The sequence below is a fragment of the Vanessa cardui genome, chromosome 3 (genome assembly GCF_905220365.1).
Source record: "Vanessa cardui chromosome 3, ilVanCard2.1, whole genome shotgun sequence".
In the NCBI taxonomy this organism is placed as follows: domain Eukaryota; kingdom Metazoa; phylum Arthropoda; class Insecta; order Lepidoptera; family Nymphalidae; genus Vanessa; species Vanessa cardui.
Window position 1 is genome coordinate 2,102,940 of NC_061125.1, and position 19,578 is coordinate 2,122,517.

The 19,578-nt window shown below is 32.2% G+C and overlaps 1 protein-coding gene across 2 annotated transcripts in view; it reads left to right on the forward strand.

The window, feature by feature from the left end:
- The window catches only part of LOC124543943 (max dimerization protein 4-like), a 289,206-nt gene that overhangs the window by 237,511 nt on the left and 32,117 nt on the right, over window positions 1-19,578 (forward strand). For both annotated transcript variants that reach the window (XM_047122275.1, XM_047122274.1), the window contains exon 4: window positions 2,224-2,338. In XM_047122275.1, coding sequence (XP_046978231.1) covers window positions 2,224-2,338 — 115 coding nt within the window. The remainder of the gene's footprint in view (window positions 1-2,223; window positions 2,339-19,578) is intronic.

Consider the following 19,578-nt stretch of genomic DNA (forward strand, 5'->3'; position numbering starts at 1 on the left):
AGCAAGACTCTGTTTGACGATAGGATATTTGATGAGTTTGCGATGCCCAGACATGTAGAGTACCAAGTTATATATGATAACAATATAACAATCCTTTGCCGTAATTGTTTTGAAATATTTTTCGCCGTTTGACAGCTATTTTTATTTATTAATTCATCTGAGATTAAGAAATAAAGATAGTTCGCGTGATGTTGTAAAGACAATTTAAGATTAGTGTATTTGAAAAAGTGCTATTTAAATTGACACTGTTAGTTAAATTTCTATATGTTTTGTGTATCGGTCTGTACAGATAAGTACTGAGTCTTGACTTAATTTTTAAGTTACTTACTAAAATTTTAAAATATCTTTTTATATTTATTTCCATTGTTTCAAGTTTTCGAATATCTGGTAGCCGGTCCGCTATACTTCTGAAATTTCTAAGCTAAGAAATGTAGTGTAAATTACTCCTCAGTGAAGTGCCATGTAAGCCGTCTAACTGAAGTAATATTGCTCACTAACAAAGCTTATTACACCACTACCAGTGTTTCTCGAAACGATATCAGAAGTGAGTCGAAAGCGTAGTATACAAGTCACGTAAATCTAAAGTACGCAAGTCAATAAACACTACGGTATTTTCATATGATTATAATTTAATTCGTAGGGTGAGAATTTTGTGAGAAAACTTTCATTAAATGAGATTATACAAACAACAACCCTCCAGTGGCGTTAACGGCATGGAATTAAATGTATTTATGCATTTAATGTACTTTTTACTACATGTATAAAAACTGCATTTAGAAGGACATTAACTAATGGTAAATGTATAAAGAAAAAAAAGCATATACGGGTATTTGAATAAGTTTCAGAAGCATTTTATATATCAGTTTTAGTTTTATGTGAAAGATAGGAGGGATGCAATAATTTCACGATAAATGCTAGTAACGTTGATCATTCTTAAAATAATCTGAAGTTTTATTACACATATATATTTCGATTTGTACATATGTATTTAGTCTTTCATACATAACAAAACTTTATATAGACTTCAAGACTTCATCACTCCAAAGATAAAATAATATTTTTTCATAGAAAAATAAATTGATTGAGAGATTTCGTGGTAGGGGCTCGCCGGCGCGGCGTCGGAGCGCGTTTCGTTTGAGCTGTTACAACAACGCCGACAGAAACATAATACCGTTTAGTGGCTAAATTATACCTCCGTATGCACCATTCCAGTTAATGTAACTTATATTAATTCCACAGCGAACCCCGCTTCAACAGAATTTGTATATCCATATAAGTATTAAAGGCGAGATGTGATTGGAACACGGGGAATCTTAAAGCACACACTAATGAGTTTTCATTTGCTTAATTTGTGTTTATATTCTCGTGGTGTTATGAAAGAAAACATCGTGAGGAAATCGGTATATGCCGGATGATATTATGCGACATCTGAAGAACCAAACCCTCTCCGTAATAGAAAGACAGACATTAGCTCAGCTGTGGGATGATTACAGGAAGTTACTTTATAGTATTCCTTAAGAAAGCGGTTTGTCTATAAAATTTTCTCGTCGAAATTCCGGACCAACCTTAATTTGCTATCAGCATAGTCCAAAAACAGAGGCTTTTCTCACTAAATAATCATATAAAGTAGTAATTTAACTTTAAGTTATTATATTTATAATATGTATTATACTTTATTTAATGTGGCTTTTAGAGAGCATTTTTGAATAGATAGATATCTTAAAAAAATTAATGTTAATAAAATTTAAATAAGTATAATTACTCGACCAAATAAATGAAATATATATTTTAATTAATACATTTTAATTGATGTTTCGCATGAATTGCTTTCCTACTTGAAACCTTATTTATTGCAAACATACTTTATATAATATACATATTTTGTGCATATTTTTATATTATGTTAGTTTATTGGTTGATCACAAACAACATTTCAATTATCTTTATGACAAATTCTTCATTCAAATAATAGAAATATATATTCGCGTTCACAAAGACAGCACATATATTTTAATCGTCGTTATTTGTACCTGAAGCTATTGTCTTTTAAATGATGATATAAAGTATAATTATCCTCACAATTAGGATATAATTATAATAAAGTCTGGTGTTATCTCGTATAAATAAGATCCAGGGTAAAATTTCGGTGAAATAGCTTCTAACCATGTTTGTTGTATAGAAACTTTTAATCACTGACTTATATAAAAATTTATATTGTTACAGAAGAGCTCACCTCAGGACTTGCTTGGAGAAACTCAAGGACATGGTACCCCTCGGCCCCGAAGCCTCAAGACACACAACATTAGGATTATTAACAAAAGCAAAAAGGTTTATAAAGGTAAGTATTTAATGGGACGTGTTAAATATTACAATTATTCAAACTTCTTTATGAGATAACATCACTTATCATCACACGAAGAAAACTCATTATGTATATAGTATAACAAGTTCTTTTCTTAATCAAATCAAGGATTAGGTATTTTTTTTTATATTAGAAAGTTAACAAAGACTATTTGGGAGTTCCCTTCAAGAATAAATAAGATATTAATAGTAGCGAAGTATACAAATTATCTTTACTATTTATTTAATGAGAACAATCACGTAATATACGTGTATGTATGTTGCCCACGGCTTCGTTGTTTAAGGGCTGATTGTCATGTGTTATGCATTAAAAGTAGCCTTCCTTAAAACTAAAACTTGGTTTATTGCAAATTTCTTTAAATTCGGTTCAGTAATTTGCTCGGTTAGGCAGCTCAGACAAACAGATAGACAATGTTACTTTCTCATTTATTATATAGAACTATAAAACCTATTAAGGCTAAAGCCTAATAACCTAAGGGGTTACGCGGCTAACCATTGCGCTATTTAATAAACTGTTATACAAGCGGTTAAATACAAAAAGTGTAATAAATCTTGTATATTATTTAATATAGAATTGGGCCAACTTTGGGCCAACGATCAAGAGCCAACCACCAATGCACCGCCAACATTAATCTAAGATGTTGTATCCCCTGTGCCTGTAATTACATTAGGTCACTCACCCTTCAAACCGGAACAAAGCAATACTAGGTATTTATCTTCAGCGGATATTTGATTCTACTCAGCCGGTGGTACGGCCTTTATAGAAGGAATTGTATATAGTCCTACCATTGACTACATTTATTAAACTCATTAAAGTGTAGTTTCAATTAAAGGCTTTATATATAGGCCCTCTTCCTCATTATAATTGCCTCGGTACAGCTTAAAGGACCGCAAAACCTGAGGTTTTGAGTTCAAACCCCGTTTCAATGATATATCCAGACAGAGAATACTCGAAACACACTGATGACTATAATGGACTGCGATGTATCCCGCTCTGTATGATGATGATATGATGGTATTCATCTAGTCTCCCTTGAAAACAACTACCGCCACAGAAATTTATCAGAAATATATCATTAGTTAACAAAATATGGTTTTTAATATGAAAAATCTGATGTACTACTGAGTTTATTGCCGGTTCTTCTCCAGTAGAATTGAATTCCGGTAGAATCTGGTTTCCGAATCGGTGGTAGCTTCACTTAATACAGTCTGTTAAATGACGACGCAAATATGCTTGTAAAAACGTACTTGAATAAAGTATAATTTAATTATAGATAACTAGTAACCGCCCCGGCTTCGCACGGGTGCAATATTGATACTAAATATAATACATTTTTTTTTTCATTTACGACATCACATTAGAAACTTCTTAAGTTATCAGCGTTATATAAAAACCTAAGTATAAATTGGCACAGAGCAGTAAGCGACTTTGTTTTATACTATGTAATGATTCATTGTTTTAGTATTATAATTGAAGATTTATATTCTCGAGTTGTAGTGTATAGCGTATACGGTTACTTATTATACTTATCGAAGTTAAATAAATAAATAAATAAATATGAGACAACATCACATACATTACTCTGATCCCAAAGTAAGTAGCTAAAGCACTTGTGTCATGGAAAATCAGAAGTAACGAAGGTAGGACTCGGCCGGGAATCGAACCCGGGACCTCGGAATGACGTACCCTCGATAACCGGTGTACACACCACTCGACCACGGAGGTCGTCAGTAAGTTACATTCTCGTCGTTAAGCTGACAGTCTTTTCCTGTCGGATTGGGATCGGATTATCAGAGTGAGGGCATAGAAAGAGCACCTGTGTAAACGTACTCCTGTAAACTGTACACAGGTGACTAGGCTTCATCGCGCAGCCTGGCTAAAATTAAATTAAATTTCGTATATAATTTTCTTTACAATATCCTTTGTGAAATGCTTTGGTTTAATGAATAGAAACAGATTAACATATTTCTGAACTAGTAGTCGCCCGTGGCTTCGCTTGCGTTAGGTTGTTTGTCATATGTTAGGCAAAAATGCCTTGCCTATGCCTTTCTTGGATTTCAAGTTTGCTTTATATCTAATTTCATGAAATTCGGTTCAGCGATGAGCGATTTCGTCGTGAAAGAGCGTCAAACAGACAGTTAGTTAATATTAATAAAGATGATTCTTGTAATTGTTATGTACATTTTCTGAAGTTTATGTACAAACAATATAGTTTTTTTGATACAAACAACCCAAATTCATCAGAAGACAATAAAGTGTGCCTACAAAGAAACGTTCGTTAAAGAGACAATACCGCGAATTCGTCAACCGTAGTCACGTAATAGTTTTGAGAAACCTTCGGCAAACAAAGCTCGCCAAAGGGTTCCTGCGTTTCCGCCCGGCGCCGTTTCCGGCCCACTTTCCTCACTCCCATCGCTCATTCCACCCCCGCTTCCCCCGGCAGGATACAAGGGTATACCGACTTCACTTTCTACCTAAGGGCGATGAGAAATAACGTTATTAAAATTTAATTTTGCTGTTTGCAATCAACTGTACTTTAATTACAAATATTATATAAACATACAGACATATAACTCAAGTTTGTCAATAGTTAAAATTTTTAACGGATTCTATTTCGAAGCGTAACTTCTTTTATACTCCTACTAATATTATAAACGCGAAAGTGTGTGAGGATGGATGTATGTATGTATTTGTTACTCTCTCATGAAAAAACTACTGAACGGATTTGGATGAAATTTTACAGTAATGTAGGTTATACATCAGAATAGCACATAGGCATTTGATCATAATATAACGATACATATCAAGTACCCATGAGAAGCCGGGGCGGTTTGCTAGTATTATCATATATTAAAACGTCTTCCGAAATTCAACTTTCTAGAAAATGTTCTATGTACATTGGTTAGGTCGTATTTAAAGGCTTTCAGTTTTTCTCATTAATTAATAGATAGATAATAATAACTGAATTGAAAAATTCATAATTATTGTATTAATGTTCTATAAGCTTTTCTGTAAATCGTTTTTTGACGCTTGAGTGAACTTAAATTATTAAGAGAGTGGGGTTTGAGCTTTAGGCTTTATTAAATATATATAAAACGTATAGGACAATCACCAAATGTATGAAAGTGATTTGCTACATATTATGTAACATATAATTACATTTACAGGAAAGATTAATTAAAATAGAATCCTATTTTAATGCATCTTTCTTAAATAACCTTACATAACCGCACTATTTGATCATTACATATATATAGTAAACTATACATACAATGAAACCATTGTATGTATAGTATACTTTGCATATAATCATTATGATATTTAAAATACATAAGCATTAAAATAGCGTATATTTTAGACATAATTGCAATGCGAAAGTAAATTAATATTCAAATATTAAATTCCATATTTTCGTTGCAAATATAAACACTCGTATATCTAAATTATTTCAAAATCACTCACAATAAATATTTATCCAAATATGTATGTGGTTATATAATATGATTCCTTTTGAAGTCAGTTTTGCGTATCGTTACGGTATTCAATTAAATGTAAAAGTTACAAGAGGAATTAAACGTGCGGCTCCATAACTGTGTTTTTCTATGATTAAAATTAGCATTATCAATTATTATCTCATTCCATTCTATAAATAAAACTAACCTTTATTCGATGAAAGGTTTATACGTTTTTATGTTTCTTATTGATTGTTGATTTGATCAAATCAATAAGAAACATAAAAAAATAATTTAACATAATAATTTATACACACTATAGAGTTTTTTCGCCAGTTCTTCCCAAGTCAAATGGTAGCTCTACTTAGCCTTTTTAATATGTAATAGCTACCCGCCTTCGCACGGTTGCAATGCTGATACTAATTATAAATAAATAATTTGTTTACAATATCACATTATTATTATTCATTCATACTTCATTCCAAGTCCATTTATTTTATAAAGGAAACCTTCCTCTCGAATCACTCTATCTATTAAAAAAACCGCATCAAAATACGTTGCGTAATTTTAAAGATCTAAGCATACATAGGGACAGACAGCGGTGAGCAACTTTGTTTTATACTATGTAAAGAGGTAAAGAGATAATGCTTCTACGTTGAGTTTTGTGTAAGCAAAATGTGCAAATTATTTGTCACGACGGTTACGTAACAGTTTAGTTAGAGGACTAACACATTCAGAATATAGAGTACGAAATATCGAGACCCGTAATATTCATAAAGTCTACCAAATGTACAACAAAATAAACCGTCGGAGCGAGTCCGTGGGATGAATGATGACCGGACACAGGATACGGCGGCATTCGTCACTGTTTTGTGAGCTGAGCGAACCGGCATCACGGCTGTATGCCCAGCCACACTAGAAACCCTTCAACGTATTATAACTCTTATCCCGTACGTTCTAAGGCGAGTTCCCCATGCAAATTTCGTTCTTTAGGCATCTCAAAGGTTGGTGTATTCTTGTATTTACCTTTGTAGGTATGTGCTTTATGTTGAGCGTCAAGGCTGTATTTGTATGCAAGAAGTAAGGGCCAAATGAAAAAGGTTTCGCGTAGAGTTTTCGAAGCTGCCTCGTGTCGTGTGAATTATGTATCAGACTGTCTATTCTGTAAGAAAAAAAATTAAACTGAAATATATATAAACAAGTGACTTAATACTTGGAGGCTTTGTATGTTTGTGTGTGATGTCAGAAAATACCAGTTGTTTTTGTTTTATGGTTTATCGTTTACTGAGTAAGATTGAAGCTTATATGTATATCTTAACGATACAAAAAGTCATATGTACCTACTTGAAAGAGTTATATTTTGATTTTTATTTCTGAAACTATTATATATGATCATTGATTATTTTAAAACGATTAAAATTATTGGTTTTTGGTTTTTATATAAAGGTGTCTGAAGATGCATTATTTTCATACTGGAGATATGCACTACGTACATCGCGTATGCTTGTTATTGTATACGTATGTATATTAGTCCATATGTATCAAAATTACTCGCGTTTCACAATAATTTTAAACGTTGCGTTCTAACATAAACCAATAATAATGTATCCAAAATGAATCGTTGTAAATTGTAAAAATATTTCAAACGTTAAACTATTTGTTCATACCACTGTGGATTATATAATATGAATCAAGTTTTTATAAATGTATGCATTCTTGCGTAGATACCACCCACCAGAATATTCTACCCCCAAACAGTAATACTTTGTAACAATACAAAGTTTTTGTTTCGGTTTGAAATTTGAGTGAGCCAGTGTAATATCAGGCACAACGGACGTTGCATATTAGTTACCAAGGCTGGTGTCGCATTAGCGCTATAAGGATACCTTAATCTTTCTTCAGTATTTATGAACCGTGGTGACCACTTACCATCAGGTCATTTGCTTTTCCGCCTACCTTTATCATAAAATAAATATAAATTAAAAAAATGTTAATGATCAAATAAATAAGTCAAAGATAATACAAGTTAGAAAGAGACAGTGCTCTGACTTAACTGAACCACAGACCTGACTATCCTTTGCTAAGTTAGAGCGAGTTTACCTTAGCCCTCGATACCTTTAATTATTTCAACGAGCTTCAGTTAGGGTGTGCGCAGACATTGTTCAGAGTAAATATTAAACACAATTATTTATACAGTTAGCTATCTGTGTCAGTACAACCCACTAACAATAAATCAAAGAAGTCTCAGATTAATATAAAATAATTAGCACTTGGTTCCTATACTGAATTTTATCAAAATCGGTTCAGTAAGTTAGAGTCCGTAACAGACAATTCTTTTAATGTTGTTCACCAAATGTAAGTAGTTAAAGTTGTTATAATAAATACTTATTTTATATTAATCAGTTATTTTTCAATATCAAAAACCACTTGAAATAAATAAAAACCATAAACAAGCAAAAAACTTAATTGTTACTCTTTTCAGCAACGTACAGTTACAATGTAATTACGTCTTAGCAAAAAAAAAACACATACACACACACACACACACACATATCTACGAGTATACTAATATTATTACTGTGAAAATAACTCTGTTTGTCTGTCTGACAGTTGCAACCAAACAGCTGAACTGAATTTGATAAAATTTGGTATGAATTAAACTTTAACTCCAAGAAAGAACATGGGCTACTTTTATTACCTAACGCATTAAAACCAACACTCTAAATCTGGAGCGAAGACGTGGTCGACTACTAGAATATATAGATATACAATGATATTCTAACAAACAGATATGTTATATCCATACTAAACAACAGAAAAAAGTGTGCCGCGCCGGGGACCGCTTATTTTACATTTCGTTACAAGTAAAAAGGATAGCTTGATAAAAACAATAAGTAAAAGGGATAACTAGATGTTTTAATTACGCGAAACGTATCACTACGTAATTATGATGTATTATAACGTATTACTATGTAAAACGACTAAAGGCAAATGTCCCAATTAGGACGTTTTCTAGTCTTCACTTTTTGCGCGTTAATAACATATCTGTTTACTAAAACATCATTGTAGATATATATATATATATATATATATATATATATATATATATATATATATATATATATATATATATATATATATATATATATATATAAGTGAAGTCTTACGTCTGTAATCGCCCTTGTAAGACATGACTGTACATTTCCTCAATGGTCATTCGTGGCTACGTCATGCCGGTGGGTCGTGGGTTCTATGCTCGAACACGGCACCGTAATTACTGGTGTGTGTTACACCCTAATGGTCGTTATGATTTACCGTTCCGTGTGCGCCTCGGTCGTGTTCTGTTATTATTTCGATATGCGTTTTTATATAACGTCCTAATGGTTCGTAAGGATGTGTTATGTTATAATTCTTATCTGTGTTAATTAAATTGTTTTCAAACGACACATTATTTTTTATGTGTCTATTTACCCCCTGTATTAGTAGAGACTAATAATATGAACTTTGTTATTATAATATGCAATTGTTAAATTTAAAATAAGAATTTGTCATCTCAGGTCCAAAGAGTTTATTTCCGAAACGGCGTTTAAACGGTTTTTGAGAATCAATAAGCAAGATTAACGCTATTAAATTGTAATAAGATTTTTTGCTTTGCTTGGTGTTAACGCTTTGTGCAAGCCACCCAATCATCAGATACTCACTGCCAAACACCAATACTCTTATTAGCATAGGTGTGCTCCGGTTAGAAGGCTGAGTGAGCCAGTAAGTTGTAATTACATGCACAAGGGACACAATATCTTAGTTCCCAAGGTTGGTCACCACCATTGGCGATATAAGGAATGTTTAATATTTCTTAAAGCTATATCATACACAAAACGATACAAATTCAAAACGGTATTGTTTCATACAACGTTGAAGTACAATTCCTTAAGTTAGTATAAAACGATATATGTATAACTAAATCGGTTTATTTTACTGCTAAATTATGTTAAATGTATTCTGTTAATTCTAAATCGGAATGCAATTTAACGTTGAAATACAGCCTGCATTCCTACAATCATACTTTACAGTAATGAGTTGGGCAGTAATTAATTTTAATTGTAAATTTTGATTCGTGTAAATTTAGATCAGTCTTTTGTTATTCGATAAAATAAACACGTTTATTAATTATGTTAGCTGTAATTCGTTTATATTATATCATATAATGATGGATGTTAATTAAATTTAAGTAATTGAAAACAATTTAAACGACCTCCGTGGTCGAGTAGGGCATACAGCAATATACAAAGAAGAAAAATGTCATTAGTTTTCTATGTTGTCTTGGGTCTGGGTGTTCGTGGTGCCGTCGTTACTTCTGATTTCCATAACACAAGTGCTTTAGCTACTTACTTTCGGGCCAGAGTAGGGTATGTGATGTTGTCCAATATTTATTTATTATTATTCGTAAAATGAACGCATCACAAAAACAAAACAGTATTTACTAAAAGTTTCTGAAGTAAATAGTTTTAAATACGTATTTCGGAACTTGCTTTTCATTTTCCTTTTCTATGTTTCGAGAGTTCTCAGAGTTTCACCATCGTGGTCACAAAATAAAAGAAGGTATAATTTCAGTTGAACTTGAATTTAATATACTAGCTTCGAGTACTAACCTTCCGTTGCCATAATATATCTCTGCAAGTACTTTTATGCAATGATGAAAATGCAAATGAGAAATCATTTTGATGTTATGTAACATCAAAATGATTTCTCTGCTCGTACAACAGGTAAATATCAAAATGTTTGCTGATTCGAATTACAAAACACCCTACGCTTTAAATGAAAACGCTTAAAATGTATATATTATTAATAAGGATTAAATTAATGACATAGTTTGTTTTGTATTCTGAAATAGACACATTGTATTGTGACCTTTTCTTTTTAAATATCTACAATTCTTCCATATATATATAGAGTCGTCTTGTATGTTATTTCGCAGCGCTTGCTAAGAAACCGCCCGGGGCTACTACATTGACATAACAAGATATGATACATTATATCCCGAAGAATATGTAATATATAAACATACTATATAATTTTAGTCCGTCTTTACTAAAAAATAATGAAAATATATTCATTTTATAATATGTAGATATGATTAGCGATCCGCCCCGACTTCGCACGGGTGCAATACTGATACCAAATATACTACAGAATTTATTTATTTACTACGTCACATTCGCTTCTAAAATTATTAATGTTTCTTTAATTTATTTTCCAATTCCTCTGGAATAACTCTATCTTTAAAAAAAACCGCATCAAAACCTGTTGCGTTATTTTAAAGATCTAAGCATACGTAGGGCACGGCAGCGGTAAGCGACTTTGTTTTATACTATGTAATGATTAAACTATTGAGTTATATACCGATTATTCGCGGTACAATCTGCATTCAGAACCGAGGATCAGTTTAAGTTTGATTTTATCTTGTCCAATGTAAAAACTATTTCGATATCGTAAGAACCGATTTGAATAAATTCTATTTTTTATTTTGATTTTGAAAATGTAGTTTCCATATCAATCGAAGTTTTTGCATATATCCGTATAAATCAAACAAGATTTAATTATAAATAAAGTATTTATGCAAAGAGTTTAGCATAGAGAAAAAAACTTAATTGAAGAGGACCAATCGCGTGGTCACAGTCGCGTGCCTACCAGCTAACATCTCCATAGATTAAACTTGATGAATGGCCTACACCATCATGCAATAAAACGCGTCCGTATAATTACTTTTAAACCAGCTAATATGTGTATTACTATCTGATGATACATCGTGATTTCATATTCCACTTAATAGGCTATTTGACTGGTTTTTAAAATCCATTTTATATTATTTAGTAGAGGTCAAGGAACTCAGTAAAAGTTGATTTTTTCATTTCTGCAAACATTCCATATTTAAATATGAGAAAACGCTACTTGGACAATATGGCGCTGCAATGGAATCGGTGACGTCACTTGCCTGTATTTTAATCTGTTACGACAGAGTAGAAAAGCAAGATTAATTAACAAGTGATTTAATCATAAGCACGGCTAATCATCGTTTTGTGTCACGTGAAAAACGTTGAAAAGAGCATTTTTTATTTATGGATTTTTGAATAAATTATTTTCAACTTTCATTGATAAATAACCTTTTTTTAAACTCATGATATATACTGATACCAAAAATTGACACTTAATTTTTCGTATTGTCAAATAGCCTATTGAAAGTTTCTTTCACGTTTATGAAGACATTATATATTTTCTATTATTATTTCTATGTCGGAATTTAAAGGAACCGTCACGCAAAATGTTTCATGTTTGCGTGTTAAAGAAAATATAATCAGTTAATTTTTAATTTAATGGAATTTTATTTCGTTCCGTTTCCTGCTTGATTTGTGATATCAAACTGTTGTTTTTATGATATAGGTAAGTGGACTGACCGGTAACTGGTCAATATTGCCCATAGACCAATAGATCACCAACCTTGGAAACTAAAATATCATGTCTCTAGTGACTGTTGTTACACTGGCTCACTCACCTTTGAAATCGGAACAACACAACTAAGTATCTTTACTTGATTGGCGGCAGAGTATTTAATGAGTGGGTGGTAACATACCCAAATATAACTACCACTAATTAATTTTCGTCTTTGTATATAATAAATGTGAAAGTAACTCTATCTGTCTGTCTGTAGCTCTTTCACGACCAAACCGCTGAACCGAATATGATGTAATTTGTTATGAAGTCGAAATGGTCCAGTGGTTAGAACGCGTGCATCTTAACCGATGATTGCGAGTTCGAACCCAGGCAAGCACCGGTGAAGGAAAACATCGTGAGGAAACCTGCATGTGACAAATTTCATAGAAGTTCTGCCATATGTGTATTGTACCAATCCGCATTGGAACAGCGTGGTGAAATGTTCCAATCCTTCACCTCAAAGGGAGAGGAAGCCTTTAGCCCAGCAGTGGGAATTCACAGGCTGTGGTTGTTGTTGTTGTTGTTGGTATGAATCAAACTTGAACCCAAAGGAATTGCATAGGCTACTTTTTTGCCAAACACACCAACACCCTAAAAATGCAAGCAAAGTCGCTGGCAACTACTAGATATTCATGAAAAAATCAGTAAGCTTTATTTTATGCGGAGCGAAGAAAACTGCACATGAATTAATGGAATATACTAACACGTTTGCAAGTACGCTATAATGGATTGTGAATTCATATTCGGCTGAAATATACACGAATTAAACAGTTATTATCATATCAGATAACGGCAACTATGTACGTCGTGTAGAACTGCCCATTATAAATGCAAATGAGGGTATGTCCGTCTATTATAATGCTAAAATAGTTGAATAATATCAGAATTAGCTACACTTCCCGTAACACCAATAAATACACATATAACAAAGCTACATTTATAACCTCTTTTTGAATATATGGCCCAGTAGTTATAAGGCGTGCATCTTAACCCATGATTGCGGAAAGCAGGCAAGCACCAATGAATATTCATATGCTTTATTTGTTTTTATAAATTCATCTCGTTCTCGTCGGTGAAGGAAAACAAAGTAAGGAAGCCTACATGTGTCTAATTTCAACGAAATTCTGCCACATGTGTATTTCATCAAACCGCATTGGAACAGCGTGATGGAATATGTTCTAAATCTTCTCCTCAAAGGGAGAGGATACCTTAACCCAGCAGTGGGAAATTTACAGGCTGTTGTTGTTGTTGATTTTGAAGTCATTTAATAATGGAACATCTCAGATTCAATCAACTTAATTTACACGGTTTTTTTTATTGATCAAAAACGACCCCTAAATTCTCGCATAGTATGTTAGTATATTTAATTTTTCGATCAACACTACCTCCCCTCGACCGGGGCGCTGCATCAGGGATCGGAAATTGTAAATCTTGCTTCTGTTGGAATTTATTACCCATTACAGCTAAAGGGCTGACATTTATAATTATTTTTGTTAGCCGAATAACCGCGAAGAAAATTAATAATACAACAAGTTACCAAGAAGTTAACATTTGTGTATTTAACTTAGTATATATTACATGCTTATGGTGAGACTTCTTCCAAGAAAGAGATGTATAAAGTACATAAGTTCGATACAATGTTAGGGGAAATTCAATCTGTATATAATATTTATTGTTCAAACGAGTTGATAACGCTACAGCAAATATACTCATTAGATAAATCCCTCTCAAGTAGAACTTATTTTTGATATGAATTCGTTATATAGTTTCACTATTTTTGGAGCAAATTAACCATTTTATATTGAAAAACTACTTTTTACCAGGGCGTGGGGGGGTTGAGGTTACTTCATTTCCGTTTTCATCAAATTCAGTTTCGTTATATGTACATATATATGTGATAAGGTAACATACAGGCAGAGTTGGTCTCGCATAAATAATATTAGTATAAGATGTCTGTATTATATAACGCAGTATCCGCTAAAATCTTGATCAAAATCAAATCAAATCAATTTTATTCAAGTAAACTTCACCATGAAGCGTTTTTGAATCTTATTTTGTACGAGTTACACAGTTCAAAGTAACTTTGTCAATTGTAATAGGAAAGCGAATTATTTATAGAATACCATGAACAAATCGTATAAACCAGCGTTCATTAGACTAATGAGAGCTCATCCGGGCAGCCGGTTCAGATGTCCGGTCGGGTTTTCAGCTGAAATTCAATACGTCACGGCGGCTGGTATATCCACGTCTAATTGATCGCGACATTTCCAGTCGGGGCGAGCGATGCGTTCTGGCGCATTCGTATCAACGGTAACATACTTCGTTATATAAGCAATTCCGACTTGCCACAGATATGTACTATCTCTGTACTTAAACACAACGAAATGGCAATACTTTAACTACCTGATAGAAATTCTGGTTGGTTCAAAAAAATGTTTTTTTTTTTTTAATATTTTAAGTTCAATTTGTTCTCCTGACTGATCTTACTTTATAATTATTCGAATTTACATAAAAAACTAAGATTTATTTGAATGCGACATTTTTTTAAGATATTTTGATTCTTGTATACGGTTTAAGTTACTCGGTAAATTAACTAGGATGATTAAAAGTTTTATTGACATTTTTTTTTTTATTTCCAATTATACGTTTAATTTTTAAAGTATCGATTTATTAGCTATTGAATCATTTCGTTCGTTCTAAATTTAAATTTTCCTAACATTCACGTGTTCGAATTCGGATTTTTTTACCATCCCTATTCCCCGTAACCCCATAGACTAATCTACCCATACGTCTCTGTAGCCGAACGTACCGCCAAAGTCGCCGCTAATTAATAACGCTGGACCGGATCGTAGAAAAATGTAGAAAATCCGAGGCCAACCGAGTGCCAATGAGAAATCGTTACTTTTTCCTTCAAATTAGTAAGGGATGATATTTATTGCGGGCGGAGGTCGGGTAACTATACACGAGAGGATCTGAAGGTTAATTATGCCAGTGATTAATAAGAGGGCCTGGCACTGACTACAGAGGTGAAAGCTACAATTAATGGATGTTAAGAACCAGTGGACTTCACTGTGATTACGAACGGTTACTGCAAAAAATCTCGATGTCCTGAAATATATAAAAATTAAAAATCTGTCTGTTATTTTCTATTTTCATTGTCTGTTAGATTGCTATCCGGGTTGATCTTCATATCAAATAGAAAATTATTATTTAATTGTTAACTCGTATGAGACAACATCACATACATTACTCTGATCCCAATGTGAGTAACTAAAGCACTTGCGTTATGGAAAATCAGAAGTAACGAAGGTATCACAAACACCCAGACCCAAGACAACATAGAAAACTAATGATAATTTATATCGACTCGGCCGGGAATCGAACTTCGGACCTCGGAGTGGCGTGAATGTGAAAGTAGCTCTGTTTGTCTGTCGTTCTTTTACTACCAAACCAATGAACCGAATTTGACGACATTTATTATGCAGTAGACTTTAATTTCAAAGAAGGACATATGTAGGCTACTTTTTTTCTAACACGTGACAATCAACCCTATAAAATGTGAACGAAGCTGCGTGCAACGACTAGTAATACATATGAATACTGAATAGTAATCCGAAATACCTTTAAAAAAACCTATTTATTTACCTATACATTACCAAGAAAAGCCCATAGTATATCTATCAAAAAACAATACGATATACTTTAAGATATGTATTTTTTACAAAATACCTTTTATAGGATTATATACTGGGGCTCAATCAAGGGGCTCGTATAACTTCTTTCTTTTTACACCGACTCCAGATATAGCAATAATTATAACTACATTATATAATCGTAAATCGACTTTTAAGTAGTTTAATATATTTCATTTCATTTTACTTAGAAGGACTCTAAAAATATGTGGAATACGCAATTATTTTTATTACTTTTTAGTGCATATTCATTTGTTTTAAAATAGTGGTTTGTTTGAAGTCGGTTTTTCTTTTTGTTAGAATTTTCATTTATTTTAACTTTTCTTATTCCGTGTATACAAATTCAACTCGGAACTATATCGCGGTACATGTATGCATATGTAGTTTTGAGAAACATTATCGAAATATACTTTATAAATATGCTCTAACGACCACAGTGTTTAATGCACCGACGAATTTTTTAAAATGTTTTATGGAAGACATAAATCCATAGTAATTATCATCAAAGTGCGTAAGCGTTTCTATGGGGTGCGAACGACCAGGCAATTGATATGTCTATTGATGAAAGGCATTGATTGGATCGTATAGAAAACCATCGATGCTATCACCATGGAATAGAGAAAATTGGAATCATAGGCGGAGATATTATTAGAAAACCTCTATTCAATGCAATATAGATATTTCATTTTAAAACAAAAGAATTCACATTTTATTCTAATATTCGAAGTGGATTAATGACTTTAAAGTTATTTTGAATCAATTTTTTATAATAATAATTTGAGATCTTTTAAATATATATGTATAATATATGAGTCAAAAAAAAAACCCGCTGACTTTCTTCTTTCGCCGGTTCTTCTCAGGTCATGGTATTTTCTTTTCCGAACCGGTGGTACTGTTTCAATTGACCATCAATAAGAAAGTGTAATGCTTCTTTATTGAATAAAGTAGTTTGAGTTTGTGTTTGAATATTTTCGTCGATAATTAAATGCAGAATTAATATCCCAGTTGTTATAGTCAAATAATGTTTTTGTATTAATAGAAAAATAACACTTAGGTATACTACATCTATAGCAAATAATAAATTTCGATGCTGAATATTTCCAATGTTCAATTTTCGAGGAGAGGACTGATTATCCTAGACACAGGTTATTTATTTAGCCTAGCTAGGATAACCAGTACTTGATCTGTGTTTCGTTAGATGACTATGTCATACACTGAGACTTATTATCATAGATCTACCGTGTAATTGTTTATAAAGATGTATTTGTTTTTGTAATATAAATATTATTATATGAAGTGACGCGATGTAAATAATCGACACCTATAATTATCACTAACATTAATTATGGATTTTCTAACTTTGAACGTTAGAAAAATAAAGTGGATATATTAAAATTATAAATTTCGGTATATTTATCATGTTTTTATTTTTTTTCGGTTGAGCTCGATATTTATCAGTCTCGTGAACAAGACATTCGTAGATAATGTCGAAATAATGTAATAATAAAAATAACCATGTTAATTTAAAATCTTATAAAGTGCATATATGTTTTGGAATAGTGTTATATTATAAATAAAATTATAAAATATATTATTATCTGATTTTATTCGACAGGAATATGCTTTGGACCAGTTTTCAACGATAACGTACCAATATTTTTTAAATCTTAAATATAATTTCCTCATAGAATGAGATTATCAATACAGCTAGGCACCCACGCGTATTATCAAAAATCATATTAAAATATACATTCACATATAACGTTTCTAGAATATTCTCATTTATAAGCGAATGAAAGCAATAAATAAGTAATAAATTCAAAAATCGAACGGAGATAAGGCGAGGCTGATGTTTCGCATGAGATTTTGCGTACGAAATTGCTCCACGTGTAAAAATTACTGTAATCAGCGCCTATTCAAAATCAATCGATTGTGTCTTGCGTCCCTCTCAGACCGCATGCGTACGAACGAGACAAAAATACAATTGATTCCATGAATAACAATACATAATCACCACAGCTTAGTATTTTTATTTCTATTTGTAATTTTTTGTCACGAATTTCGTTTTTTTTTTTTTTATTGAGGACTAAATGTGCCCATGACTACACGCGCGTTTGAACTTAACAAAGAAGTTATTAAAATTTAAATAACTGTTTTATCCTAATTTATTCATATCTCACATTACCAGTGAAAGTGCCGTCAATATTTGTACAGTCGTTCCAGATATTAGACGGAACAAAATGACAAACATACAGACAGACAAAAAGCGGTTATTTTAAAATTACAAACAGACACTCCAATTTACATGCGACGCTTTACGGGTCGCTAGTAATGTATAAGTCTACTGATTTTTAGTATATTTTCAGAACACGAGCCACTTAATGGAAGCGTTGCACCGGAAAATATGTTGGTAATCCAAAGAAATGTCACGAATTTTGACAAATTCCACCATCCCTTCCACTCGAAGTCACGTCCGTATAAATAAACATCACAGAATTATATTTTCAAATGCACTTGGTTTTCCATCGGCCGCAATAATCCTATTACCGATAGTGACAACTTCTACGATCGTACAGGGAATATATCAATACATAAATTTACTTCAATACACTTCCATTGTAAAACACGTCTTAAGTCTTGACACATAAGATTCAATGTGGAACTAGAGATGCGTTTGTGGTTCAATCCAGTTGTATATGGTGATTCTATTCTTGGGGTCTTGTATGAATTATTAAAAGACAGCCCCAAAGGCCTATTTCGAGATGCGAACTAGAGTTACGCGTTTTCTGTATAAATAACAGCAGAGTGTCAACTCGTTGCGATAATTGGTGTTTGTTCACAATAGAGTTAGATTAACATAAGAATGTTCCATCTAAAATTCTTTAGACAAGGGCTTATAATGCTTTGACCTAGATCTTTAAATTAACAGTTTCAAGGATGATAAATATTCAATAAATAACTCTCATGAGGTCTATAAACGTTTGATATCTCAGAAAGTGTTAACATAACAATTATTTTCCTAAGTAAGTAACACTGTCACAATACAGTACATAATTTGGAAATTTATAAATATTGAATTGAATAATACTGATATTGGTAATATATTTTCTTTAACTAATTTTTTGGGCGCAAAACGAAAAATAGTACCACACCTTTGTAATTTACTTTTAGAGATTTATGCGAATAGAAATGAAAATATACTTGATGCTTTGATAAACGCTTTTGAATCGTGATTTAACATTTTACATTAGATATCCGGAAGAATCGAAAGAACTAAAAAATTTTGAAATAAGTTTTGATATTAATATTAAATTGAATTAACTTTCCTTACATTAAATTAAAGACATTTGCAACACTTATATAATATTTGAAATAGTTTCGAAGTCTGCCACATGTATGTATATCTGTGTCTTGTTATTTTGTTATTGTTATATGAGAATCAAAAGTCACTTTAAATTGATAAGTCGATTAAGAACAAATGTTGTTAACTTATGACGTTGAAAACAATATTGATTAGTCTTTAACGTTACTAATATAAATCAGTTAGTTTTAACGTAATGGCTCCAGAGTTCGTAGATTACGC